This window comes from Agelaius phoeniceus, chromosome 20 (assembly GCF_051311805.1).
Source record: "Agelaius phoeniceus isolate bAgePho1 chromosome 20, bAgePho1.hap1, whole genome shotgun sequence".
NCBI classification, from domain to species: Eukaryota; Metazoa; Chordata; class Aves; order Passeriformes; family Icteridae; genus Agelaius; species Agelaius phoeniceus.
The window spans coordinates 11104881-11118559 of NC_135284.1; the positions used below are offsets into that span (position 1 = coordinate 11104881).

Below are 13679 nucleotides of genomic sequence, written 5' to 3' on the forward strand. Positions count from 1 at the left end.
TACTAATGAAGTTCCAGCTTGGGAGCTGTGCTAGCTGGCCTGTTCACAGGTGGTTTCGAAAAAAGGCTGGTATAGAAGTGCTAGGGTTTGTAGCTGATAGAAAACGTCTTTCAAACCTTCCAATCTGGCAGAAATCTCAGGAGGAATGGGGAGATAAAATGCAGGTGACATTGGCTGTGCAAAGGCACATGGAGGAGAGAGAGCAGAGACTGAACATGCCTGGTGGTGGGCTCATAATTCCCTGCTGGCACAGGAGGTGCAGGGTTAGAGGTAGGGGATTTAAAAAAAAATGCCAGCCACAAGTTGGTCAAAAAAGCAGCAAAGCAGTAGAAATTCTCAGGAAAGGACTTTATTGGGTTATGCTCACATCCTGTAGAAGTTGCACCCACACTGATGTGGAGTTGTGGATGTTCCTTTAATTCCTTTGGCATCAGCCCTGCTTTTAGCAAGACCTTGGAATGCACAACTGCAGAATTCCCTTCTAGGAAAATGGGAATTCTCTGATCTGAAAAGTACATAGAAGAAGATATGGAGAAGGGGAGCAAGGCACATCTGAAAGGAGAGCATGAGCTGGAGAAGTGGAACATTCCAGCCATTAATGAAAGGGTCTTAGAGGATGGGGCTGAAGTGGTGGTGGTTGGGTGTGGAGAATCAGTTCCTGAGTTGGTGGTTAAACTGACCCCACCAAGCTCTGCTCCTTCTCTTGCAGCCTCTTCTGGAAGTCCAGTCCCTGTTGTGGGAGACTCCTCTTTCTCCCCATTTGGGGTTGGGCACAGACACAGAAGTCTTCTCTGTGTCTGGAGCTTGATTCCTGCTGGTTCCCTGAACCTCCTGGCCATGTCCTTGGTCCTCATCTTCCTTATCTTCCTGTCTCCCAGCGCTGCCCTGGAAACCTGCTGCTTCCCAGCTGTCTGCAGTCCCCTACAAAGTAGTTGCTAGAAGTACACCTTGTGTATGATGTGGCAGTAGTACTTAAGGCATGTTTGTATGTTGTTTGGAATAACAGATTGAGAAGACACTTGACTAATTAGGTGTCTTAGAATTAAACTGTGATTTATCCAGGTTATTGACATGGCCACCAGTATAAATGGATTTAAACTGTGGTTTATGAATTTACAGGACAAGGTACTATTATGATGCTATTAAACACAATATCCAGATGCATCTGCTGGCAGAGAAGACAGGAAATCCCCCTCTGGTTCTGCTGTCATTCTGAACCCTGTCTGTTGTTGTAGGCTCTGTCCCAAGGTGGGATAAGGGATAGGTGTTGGACTTGAAGAAGCCCTCCTTTGATCCAGTGCAACTGTTCTTACTGTTGAGGGTTTCTTTTCTCTGTTGAGATGTAATGTTGTAGGGGAGAAGTCTTTATGAGAAAAATCCAAACTGTAAGTAAATTCAAACACTCATATTGGCAGAGGAATCCTGTGCACCATGACTTAGTAAACAAGGAATTGACTGTGAGCAAGTGGATAACACAGACACTTCTGGAAGTTGGTCCTGGCATCTGAATTCAGTTCAGAGATGGCTCTTGCCAAACTTGAGAGACTTCACCAGGCTTTCCTTAGAGCATGAGAGCACCTTTAGACTTGTGGAGGGAACAAGTAATAAACTGAAGTGCCTAAAACAGATATGTCACAGTCAAATAAAAATGCATGACCCTCCTAAATCCTTAGGGAGCGGCTATAAAGGTTTTATGTTACTCTGAGACCACAGAGAGAGCTTTATCCAGGTCAGAAATGTTATTTTTAGAGCTGCTTAAAATCTTGGGCTTTCTGACTCACATAATATTTCAAGGCATCTTTTATTTTTTGAGTTGAAAGGAGAAAAAACACTTCAAATGCATTTGGTAGAATGGAAAATTTTGAAGAGTGCAGTGCAGTCATCTGTTTTGGTGCATCTTACCTACAAGAAACAGCGAGAGAAGGGAAAGGAGCAGTTGGAATCACCTGGGAATTAATCTGCCTACAACCTGGGTGAATGTGGGGATATGTAGACAGCCAGGAATCAGCAATGTTTTGTAAGGGGAAGTTCTAGGGATGGTAAAAAGAGAATATGGGAAAATACAAATGGTTCTGTAGCAGGAATGTGTCCCTCCCTCTCCATAGTGTTTCCCAAGGCTCCTTGGCACCTCATCTTGCTGAGTTGTAGCTTTCTTGCCCTCAGCATGCATTTCCCTGGAGTAAATCAGCTCTGTAGGACCAGGGGGAAAAGTGCCACTCTCCACGTCAAGGGAGAGTTCTGCAACATGGGCCCATGTGCTCTCTGCCCTTCCTAGTGCCAAGGTCCAGAGGGACAGTTGGCAGTCCTGCCTGGAATGGTGGGGAGGTCAGATTAAGGTTTTGGGAGCTTGCTGGGGCCTCTGGAGTGATGGACAAAATTGGGAGAGCAATTCCTTTTGGAGACATGATTTTAATGCCCCAAAAACCATGCAAAGCCTTTTGAATCTTTTTAAGGATTATTTATCTCTGACCTATCTCATCTGGTCTTGTGCAGGGCTGAAAGAGGATACTGAAGTTCAAATGCAGAATTTTAGGGATAAGTCCTAATGGAGTTTGTAGTCAGCATCCTCAGAGATGATGAGCCTCAGCTTTTCTAAAATAAGTAGAGGTGTGAGGCTGCCAGTTTCCAATGACTGTTCCTAGGCAGGGCGTTTAAAAGCATCCTTTAGCTCCTTGGAATCTGGGAAAAGATGCAGCAAAGGCAAATCCTGTTTGGAACCTCGGTGTTTTTTCAAGGGTTTGTTCCTAACCTTGTTCTCTCCTGGCAGGCCCGGGTGAAGGATCTGGAAGACCAGTGTCGCAGTCAAACAGAGCAATTCAGCCTCCTGTCACAGGAACTCCAACAATTCCGACTTCAAACAGGAAAAATCGACCTTCTCACCTCCACTCTGGTGACTTCAGAGCTGCCCCTTGCTCTGTGCAGCTCCACCCCGCAGCCCCGCTGGGAGAAGGGTAATTGCTGGACGTGCCTGAGAGGCCTTTGACAAATGGCTTGATATTTATGTAAATGAAAAGGGCTAAAGGAGTTAATGCAAATATTTAGTGTAATTTTGGCATCTCTGTCCCTGTTGTAACTACTTTTGGTTCATTTTGTAAAGAGAAGTTGGCATGCCTGTGGCCAGGGAGAGCTGAGGTGTCCAGTCTGTTGAACGAGGCACGTTTGTAGAGACTTGGGCTGCTCCCTGGGATGCTCATTGCTGATCCTGTATCCTGCCTGTGGCTGTAACTAATGGAGAGGTGATTTTGTTGCAGAGTCAGCTGTTCCTGGGTTGCTCCCCTATCAGAGCACAAAGAAGGTTCACAATGAAGGGAGTGACGAGCTGGAGCTGTCGCAGCGAGGGCCAAACACCACTGTGGGCTCCCCAGCTGCTCCCACCAGTGCTCAGAAACAATCCAAGAAAGGGGAGTCTCAGTCCAGCTCTTCAAAATCTGAATCCCTGCAGAACAGCCCAAAATCCTGCCCAACTCCAGAGGTCAGTATGGCAGTCCCCTCTGCTGCCTGTGCTTTCCAGCCAGAAGGGAATACATGCATTGCTGAGAGCACCAGTAAAGTTGCATTCTTTCCCTTCTGGCTGCCTGAAGAAAATGGAATAAACAAGAGGAAAACCATAGGAAAATACTGAAATTACTTCAGATGTCATGTCTGTAATGCTCATTTGAATATATTGCTGTGCTCCATGAAGGAAACAGCTGTATAGACAGTGCCTGGGACCTTGGAGGAATGGGATGGGATGTGTGAGGTAGCTCTTGCTAAGCTTCCTTGTGGCATCTCAGCTGCCACTAAGACATATAAAGGCTACAAACTAGAATTTTTAGCACGGGGAGAAACTGTGTCCAGACTATTTTTCGCCTTGAGCTGTGAATGAGGAACTCAAACTTCTTGTGTGGTGTTTTTAGTTACTAAGATATTGGTGAAAGAAACCATGAGAAGGTGCCAAGTTTGTACTAAGAGGGATGGAGCTAACAGGGTTTGCATGTTTGTGTCACCAAGATCTCCTCAATGGTTGTTGCTTCTTCTCCCCAGGAACCCTTTTGTGGTGGTGTGGGGTTCCCTTGAGCAGCGGTTGATGCTCTCTCCTGTGCATCACTGGAGGGGACAGACTTTAGGGCAGAGAAGTGCGGTGAGCAGGGCCAGGTGTGGTGGCCTGAGGGGCACCTATTGCTCTTTTTTTCCTGAGTACTAAAGCTACTGAAGTGCTGAGGTGCCCAGGTCAGGACAGCCACAACAAAGGGCTGCTTCAGTGCCAGGCAGAGCCTCCCACTGTGTAAGAGGTCAAGGAAGTGCCATGTTCAGAGACAAAGTGAAGGTCACACCTGGGGAGGAGCAGGTATGGAACCGTTAGCAGTTCTATAGCAGGAAAAAAGCCTACTTTTTAATTCAAGAAAAAGCTTAGAAGCCACCCTGCCTCCCTGGAGAGATAGATGCCTGCAGAGATCAGTATGGGACCCTTGGAAAAGAGCCAGTGGCCTGGAGTGTTTGGCTTCCACAGCACATAACTGTGGGAACATTCCAGGCTAAGCCCCTTCGTTTGGGTGTTATAGATGTTTGTTCTCCAAAGACATGGGGTAAGATTGCATTACAAGGAGTACAGTACCTTGAAAAGATGCTCTGAACTCCTCCTGAGATTGGCTCTTCATGTGTTAAAAAAAATACTTTGTGTTCTAGTGCCTGCAATGGGTCTTCATCAAAAGTATGTTTGCCTTGAGGTCTGCTTTAAAAAGGCAGCTTGAATTGGTTCATTGGCACAAGTTCAGACAAACCCCAGGGAGTGCACTGCCTCAAGAAGAAGGGTTGCATTACTTAACCCATTGCCACTGGATGTAAAATCCCAACATTTCGCCGGAATCAAAACAACTGAGAGAAATTTCTCAAAGGTGCTTTGCCAGTAGCACCAAATGCCCTGAAGGTGCAGCCTTCAGCTTAGGAAGTGCAGAAGGAGCTGCTGGCTAGAAAGGGAGAGGTTGTAACAGGAATGGGGGCTTCCTCCTCTGACTTTCATTCAGCATGTGCTGTTAGCAGAGTCAGTTAAAACCAAAAGTTTCAATCAAAGCTCTGTCTAAAGTACATAGGCATCCTACAGAAAATTTACAGGTGTTGGAGAGGACAGAAGCAGTTAAAGACCCCAACATCCAACAGAGCTCCTTTGTTCAGGTTGACATTTCTGTTGCATACAGGCACAGCTACCATTTAGAGGTAGCAAGAAACCAATATGCTGAATTATGGATGTGTGGGGTGGAAGAGGTTTCCAGAGCCTCCAGTCAAATCTCCTGCTCCAGTGGGACTGTCACCAGCTTTAGATCAGTGTGGCCATGGCTCTGCTGAGCTCAGGCTACAGGTTCTTCAAGAATGGAGATCCCCCAGCTCTGGGAACTGTTCCCAAGGCTGTATCACCCACCTGGGCAAGGAGTTTTTGCTGATGTCTGACTGGAAGTTCTGAAGCTCCAACTTGGGGCTGTTGCCTCTTATTACTACTTCCTCACCTAAAAAGTCATTCTTAGATCATTCTTAGAGATGGTCCTTAGCCCAGGAGCCAGACTGACACCAGCCATGAGTTTAGAGGATGTGTTCACTATGTACAAGCACTCTGAGTATTCTTTTACTCCTTATCTTTAACATTTTTAGGTGGACACTGCAAGTGAAATGGAAGAACTGGATGTTGACAGCATCTCCCTCATGCCAGAGCCAGGCAGCCAAGGCCCTGCAAAGCTCCAGGTGTTCTTAGCTCGATACAGGTACTGAGTGCTCATTGCTTGTGCTCTGTGAAGTTACACAGTTATCCGCAGTTCCCTACTTCACAATCTTCTCTAGGACTCACCACTGTTAGGAGTGGATAATCATCATAGGTTAGACCTTTTATCTTATTTCTCCATGGGATTTTCACACTGGAAGAGCTGAGAGTGTCTAGTCTGAAGAAGAGAATGCTCTGGGGAGACCTTAGAGCTCTTTCCAGTGACTAAAGGGGCTCCAGGGGAGCTGGAGGGAGACTGGGGACAAATACCTGGAGTGACAGGACAAGGGAATGGCTTCCCACTGCCAAAGGGCAGGAGTGGATGGGATATTGGAATGGAATTGTTCCCTGGGAGGGTGGGCAAGCCCTGGCACAGGGTGCCCAGAGCAGCTGGGGCTGCCCCTGCATCCCTGGCAGTGCCCAAGGCCAGGCTGGACAGGGCTTGGAGCAGCCTGGGACAGTGGGAGGTGTCCCTGCCCATGGCAGGGGTGGGATGAGATGAGCTTTTGGGTGCCTTCCAGCTCAAACCATTCCATGGTTGAATGATTTGAGACCTGTAACTTCCTGCACAATCCAGGCTTAGCTCAACAAAAGCACATTAAGCTCAGTAGCTATTCAGTGAACAGCACTGTGTGAAACTTTAAATATTGGTCTCTGTTTAAAATTAGTTCAACTGACATATTCATTGAATTGTCTGTTTTTTTCAGAATAGTGCAAGAATTCTTCTCCAAGAAATCTTATTCCAACAATTAAGAAAATTTCAGCTTAGAATTCCTGAAATTTTTGGCCGAAATGCTTCTGGCTGTAATTTTTAAAGAGAAAAAAAAAAAAAAAAAGCCAGATGTTTTGATAACTGTTGCGATTCACTGAGCCATCATCGTCAAGCCCAAGTTGCTACAGTTCAGTGTGTTACCTATCCTTCAGCTTTTCCATTGGGAGGAAGAGAACAGGGATGATTCTGTGCTTGTGAGGAGCACATCAGATGTGGTCTGTGTCTTCATGTGAGTTTTGGGCCTGTAAGGTCTCAGTTAGCTCACAGAGAGATAAACATTGCTTTGGCATGATGAAATCCCTTTTAAGGGGTAAAGAACAGGAATTGGCAGTAGATGTTTGTAAAGATAAAGGTTTTTCATGAGGCATTTTCCTGTGAAATGAGACCCTCTGATTAGTCTGAGGATCCATGGGTAGGGAGGTTAGAACTGCGTAGAGTCCAAGCCATATCACCAATGTATGTCTAATTTTCTTGCTGGTGAAGTTTTTGGAGTGCTGTTTAAAATGGGGTTAGAGCAGGAGGAGACACCACAGCCTCTCTGTGCAGCCTCTTCCAGTGTGTGCTCAACCTCAAAGAAGTTTTTCCTCAGGTTCTGGTGAAATTTCCTGTTTGTTTGTACCCACTACCCCTTGTCCTGTTGCTGGGCACCAGTGGAAAGCATCTGGCGCCCTCCTCTTGACACCCACCCTAAATATACCTGTGCATTGATAAAATCCCCTTTCTGTTGACTTGTCTCCAGGCTGAATAGGCCCAGCTCCCTCAGCCTGTCCTCAGAGAGATGCTCCAGTCCCTTCAGCATCCTTATATCCCTGTTCCTTTGGATGTAACAAGTCATCTGTTCTGCTCCTCAGAAATTATCTGTTATTAAATATTTTTATATGTAAACTACAGTTTACATATAAACCTTTGTCTGTGGATTTTGCTGCTTGCCAAAGTGGAGTCATTCCCAATGAATTGAAACCTTATCAGCATCACAGCTGTAATGTGTTGCTGGGAAGGTTCCTATGCAAATTAAGTCTTCCAATTGTAAATATTTCAGCTACAATCCTTTTGATGGACCTAATGAAAATCCAGAGGCAGAACTTCCACTGACTGCTGGAGAATATATTTACATCTATGGAGACATGGATGAAGATGGCTTCTTTGAAGGTGTGTTTTAGTAAAATGAAATGTGACTGAACTGCTATGGAGCGTTGGTTTCTCTCCAGAAAATGAGAGAGAAATTTAGCAAATCTTGAGACCTCAAGGTAAAGGGTTTCTGCCCAAAGTTAGCTTGTTGGATGAGCAGATCCTGTTGGAAACTGCTTTATTTATGTTATGAATAAATTAAATCTAATCAATGAAATCTTTGTCTATTGATTTCAGTGGAAATTTTGCCACTACTTTCAGCAAGTTCCAGGTTTCATCCCCAATGGTTTCAGCTCCCATATGGTTCCTCCCTCACCATGGAGAGGAACATGTTCAGCCTCTTTTGCAGATGGGCTGTTTCCCTCTTTCTGGTGCCTGTAGTGAGCCAGGGACTGCAGCAGGTAATGGACTCCATTGCCTCGTGCTCTTTTGACAAAGAGGGGATACATTAATCAACCCAAACTACAATTGTGACCTTTGCTGGTGTTACACAGTGTTGCTGTTCTGGTCCCTTTGCAAACATGATCCTGGTTGACTAAAAGGTGGATGGAATTGAAACCAAGATTTGTGGGCTGTAAATTTGTGCTGAGGTTTTTTTGTGGAGCCACTTGCTTAAGGGGTGATAAATTCCTGATTTCCTGAGATGCTTTGCAAGAGCTGAGACAAACGCATGTGTGTTGCACTGCTTGCTCTGTGACTGCTCTGCCTCATTTTTCTTTCTTTGTATTCCCAAGCTTATCATTCATTTGTTTGTTTATTGTTTAAAAAGATTATTCTTTACTAACCTTTTCTGCTTTCCCTGCTTTCACTTGATTTGCTTGTAGGTAGAGTTTGGAAGGGAGAAGGCAGTGCAGTCCCTGTGTGCTGCTCATCTGTGGTTTGATGGGTCTGCACAGACCAAGTGCTGTTTATCTGTTGTCCCCACAAGTCTTTTTGGGACACCTTTAGTAGAGAAGTTAACTTAAGAAAGAAGGGAGCTAAAAGGAAGGCCAGAGCTAAATACAGAGCTGGGAAGATGGACTTTCTGGAGGAAATACTGCAAACCCCAAAGCTGTATGGCTGGGAGAAGACGTAAAATCATCCAGCTGCGTAGTTTGGGAAGGCTAAAAAAGTTAGTGAAAGAGCTGTGATGAGGAAGAATGGGATAATGAAGAAGGAGAAAGCCTTTAGCTAGTTACACAACCCAACTTTTTACTTAGTCGGCTTTGAAATGTGTGAAGCAGTGAGTTTCCTCACTGTGTCCTTTTGGACCTAACAAGGGAAGCCCTAGGAAATCAGGAAGCATTGCCAGGAATAACCTCCCTGAGATTTTTTCCACTCTTGACTGCAGAACTGTTGTACCGTGGCAAAGATGTTGTCCCATAGTCCTGGCAGCTGAGTTGGAAGGCTCAATGGCAGGAGCAGTGGTAACAGGTGTCCTGTTTTTTGTTTAGGGGAGCTGATGGATGGCCGGCGAGGGCTGGTCCCCTCCAATTTTGTTGAGCGAGTTTCAGATGATGACCTCATGATGTTTCTGCCTCCGGAGCTGAATGATCTCACCCATAGCTCCTACCAGGAGAAAAGTTTGGTCAGTACAAGCACCAGCAGTGGAGATAAGAGTGAGTTTTCCATTGAAGAGAGTAGCATCAGTCCATTGGCCAGCAGAGCAGAAGGAGACCAGGAGGAGCCCATTAGTCACACAGCAGTGCCTTACCCAAGAAAACTGACTCTTATCAAGCAGCTTGCTAGAAGCATAGTTGTAGGCTGGGAACCACCTCTTTTGCCAGCTGGCTGCCCAGACATACAAAGCTACAACATCTATGTGGATGAAGAGCTACGTCAGAACGTGAAGAGTGGCCTTCAGACCAAAGCAGTGATAGAAAAGCTGGATTTACACAGCAGGGCTTACCGCGTGTCTGTACAGACGGTGACGGAGCACGGCAGTTCGGATAAACTGCGCTGCACTTTCTTTGTGGGGCAGGATTTTGGCATGGCACCGACGATGCTGAAAGTCAGAAGCGTCACAGCCACGTCAGCAGAGGTCACGTGGCTTCCCTGCAACAGCAACTACAGCCATGGGGTGTATCTCAATGGGCAGGAGTGTGATGTGACCAAGCCGGGTGTGTACTGGTACACCTTCCGCAACCTGCAGCCCAGCACCCAGTATGTGGCCAAGCTGGAGGCCCGGCCCATGAAAAGTCCTTGGGAAGAGGTGCCCAAGGGGCAGGAGCAGGACTCAGCTGTGATACACTTCACTACCCCTTTAGCAGGTACTGCAGGCCTCTGCACATGGAGAGGCTGTGCTTAGCTGGCCCTTTGCTGGGAAGCCATAGGACAGAGGGAAGCAAGGTTGATTAGGTCCCCAAAGCCTGAGGTGCTGCACTGTTTTGTCTTAATGTTTTTCTTACTTTATTTTAAAATCTGATTAGCCCTTTTGCTTTCATTTGCTCTGGGAAGACATCCTCTGTCCTGGTTGGAGCAGCTGGTTGGGCAGGGAAGAGATGGTTTACCATGACTTTGCTCCAAGGATTGCTGCATCTTGGCCTCAGCTACTTTTGCAAAGTTCTGTTTTCTGTGCATTAAAGCTTTCACGGAACAAGAGCACCTTATTTTCTCTGGTTCTGTCTGACATTTCCCAATACTGGCCTGGCTGTTGTAGTTCAGTTCTGCAGGGGCAAGTCTGGTTGGGAGTTTTGCTCTTTGGTTCTAACCAGGGTTGAGCTTTATGTTGTAGCCAGATAAGAGAGGAAATTGTTTTTGGTCTCTCACAGGCACTCCTGATGCTCCTTTGGATGTCCAGGTGGAAGCTGGTCCCTCTCCAGGTATCCTGGTTATCAGCTGGTTACCTGTCACCATTGATGCTGAAGGATCTTCCAATGGGGTGCGGGTCACTGGATATGCCGTGTACGCGGATGGACAGAAGGTACTGGCTGTGCAGGGGGCTGGGGCTGTTGCAGGGGGAGCATGAAGTATCAGACCATAAGACATGGAAAGCTTGATCCAGGAAGGTGTCTTGAAGAGGCAGTGACAGTCCTTGGCCCAGAAAGGAGTGACATCAGAGAAGGGACATTGCTTGGGCTGTGTGATGCACACTGCAAAAGACATCTGTGCGGGTTTTGGAGGTGCTCCTGGAGCAGGACCCTCCAGCAGCAAAACAGCCTCCTCTGCTCAGCCCGGGTACTGGCCTAATCCTTTGGCAAACAGTCCCCAGGCTGTGGACAGAGCACAAGGACAAGTACACAGCCACCACTGGGGCTTTCTTGTGAATGTGAGGACTGAGGTGTAGTGCTCCAGCATAAAGTTGGCATCCCCACAGCGTGGGCAGAAGAGTTGGGGGGGAATCTGCCCCTCTGCCATGCTTAGGTGAGACCCCACCTGCAGAGCTGCCTCCAGCTCTGGGGCCCCCAACATCAGAGGGATGTGGAGCTGCTGGAGTGAGTCAGACAAGGCCATGGAGATGCTTCAAGAGTTGGAGCCCCTCTGCTCTGGAGCCAGGCTGAGAGAGCTGAAGGTGTTCACCTAGAGAAGAGAAGGCTCCAGGGGGATCTCAGAGCTTGTTCCAGGGCCTAAAACGGCTTCAGAAGAGCTGGAGAGGGACTGGGGACAAGGGATGGAGGGACAGGACACAGGGAATGGCTTCCCACAGCCAGAAGTCAGGGTTAGGTGGCATACTGGGAAGAAATTGTTCCCTGTGACGGTAATGACACCCAGGCACATATTGTCCAGAGAAGCTTTGGCTGCCCCAGCCCTGGTGGTTTCCAAGGCCAGGTTGGACGGGGCTTGGAGCAACCTGGGGTGCTCCAAGTGGAAGGTGTCCCTGCCCATGGCGGGGGCTGGAATGAGATGGTTTTTAAGGTTCCTTCCAACCCAAACCATTCCATCATTTTAACATACAAACACCCCAGGGTTCTGTTTGTTCAGTACTGTTACTGATACAGAACATCCAAGGACATTCTGCATTGAAAATGTCGTGTGGTCTTAAGCACACATGATGTTGTTTGAGGAGCACAGTGCAAAACAGAATGATGCTGTGTTGGATAATTGCTCTTTTGTCGTGGAAATGCTTTTTCCTCTTCAAAGGTGAAAAAAAGGAAGAGTCTGGGAAGGTAGTTGAAAGAGTGGCCTAAAAAAGGGAAAAGCTCCTTAAGGCTTAGGAAACAAGGAGGGTTAAAATCTGGAGTAGGGGAGGATATATTCATATTTTGTAGACTGTTCAGTTTCTCAAATTTCTCTTTAACATTCATTCTTCCCAGATAGTGTGCAGAAGGGTGGGAATTGTGCATAGCTGCTCTCCAGAACTTTGGGTTCTATCAACTTTGGGTTGGGAATTGAAGGGCTGAGCTGTGCACAATAAATAATTCCTTCCTGTTCTTTTGCTTACAGGTGATAGAAGTTACTTCTCCAACCGCTGGGAGTGTCCTGGTGGACTTGTCCCAGCTTCAGGTGTTCCAGGTGTGCCGTGAGGTTTCTGTGAGGACGATGTCTCAGTACGGGGAGTCCGTGGATTCAGTTCCAGCCCAGATTTCTTCAGTCCTGCTGCAATCCTCCCACTGCACTTCCCCTGTGTGCACCACTGTCCCCTCCAGACTGCCCCGGTGGGCCCCCAGGGCCTTGCTGCCTACCCGCAGCCCACAGCACATGCTCCAACAGAAAATTCCTGCTGAGAGCTCAGATGCCAAATTGACTGATCCCTCCTCCAGCCCTGTTGGCTCAGCCCAGCCTCTGACAGAAAAAGCCTCTTCCCCACCACACCTCCCCTCCCCTAGTGCTTCCTTGGTGCAGGCTCCAGGCACTTTTCCACAGGAGTCGGACACTGAAGGAGACAAGAAATGCCTGAGTGTGCCTCCCCAACACAGTGCTGGCACAGTGCTCCCAGGGCCTGGCATGGAGCCTGGGCCTTCCCAGAAACAGGGAATGCAACAGCTGGGTGGAGGGACAGAGGTGCAGGTAAGTGCTTACATCTCCTGCCCAGTGGCAGGTGTGCAGGGAAGGGCAATGGATCCTTTTTGGGGAGTTGGACAAAATGCCACTGAGCATCTTTCTGTGACACAGCATCGCCTCTACACCATCGTCCAGTGGTGGCAAACTGTCAGGGTTTTGGCTGCTGTTGTGTACCTGGAAGATGCAGCTCACCTCTTGATTCTGTTTGCTAGCATATGAGGAACAGACTGAGAAAAGGAAGAATTTGCAGAGTTAAAAGGTTAAAAGAATGTTCTCATGTTAGTCTGGCATTGCTGTGCTCTCTGACTTGAAGGGACCTTCTCCAATCTGGTGGGTTTGTAGAAGACAGTGGTAGAGCACCTTAGTGGATGGCAGAGCAAGGCAGCCGTGGCTGCAGAACTGGCAAACTGTTCTGACACTGGCTATTTAGGGTTCCCAGTGGGTGAGTGAAATTCCCAGTGGTACTCCCAGTAGGGTGGGTGAGTGCTTTCAGAGTTCTTTTAGGACAGTGGTGAGGATGTCTGAGAGCTTATAATGATGGTGAATGATTGTTCTGTGACGATGGGGAAGTGGGCCCTCCTGTTGTGGGATGTATTACATCAGGGAAAAGGATCTATTTCCCATTCTGACTTTTGACACCAGAACTCATAGGAGTGCTTCAAACTTAAATTTAGCACAACTTTATTAATCATGGCTGTGTGACCTTGTGAAGGGTCAGAGTTAGGCTGAGACTTCTGAAAATTGCTGAAGCAAGACCAGCATGGTGGGCCCAAGCCCAAAGGCCAGCTCAATACCCAGAAGAACTGAGATGTTGAGTCCAAAATTTCAGAGGTCAGTGCCTGGTCATTTGCAGCTCACAGTACCTTGGGTCAACTGCTGGATTCATTTACCCACATTTCATAGAATCATGGAGTGGTTGGGGTTTCAAGGTGCAATAAAGATCATCTGGTGCCTGACAGGGAGACCTTCCACTAGGCCAGGCTGCTCCAAGCCTCATCCAGCCTGGCCTTGAACACTTCCAGGGATGAGGAATGTCATGGTGGATTTGTCCCAGATTCAGATGTTTGTGCTGTGCCAGGAGATTTCTGTGAGAATGATGTCTCAGCCAGTGGCTTCAGTACCAGCCCAGAT

At 47.4% G+C, this 13679-nt stretch overlaps 1 protein-coding gene across 8 annotated transcripts in view; it reads left to right on the forward strand.

The window, feature by feature from the left end:
• Positions 1-13679, forward strand: part of TSPOAP1 (TSPO associated protein 1) — a 67509-nt gene that overhangs the window by 31476 nt on the left and 22354 nt on the right. For 7 of the 8 annotated variants that reach the window (XM_077188738.1, XM_077188736.1, XM_054646956.2 and 4 more), the window contains exons 12-18: positions 2768-2951; positions 3252-3472; positions 5623-5732; positions 7540-7649; positions 9062-9877; positions 10379-10530; positions 11991-12554. In XM_077188738.1, the coding sequence (XP_077044853.1) occupies positions 2768-2951; positions 3252-3472; positions 5623-5732; positions 7540-7649; positions 9062-9877; positions 10379-10530; positions 11991-12554 (2157 nt within the window). The remainder of the gene's footprint in view (positions 1-2767; positions 2952-3251; positions 3473-5622; positions 5733-7539; positions 7650-9061; positions 9878-10378; positions 10531-11990; positions 12555-13679) is intronic. The other variant, XM_077188737.1, reaches the window with a different exon arrangement.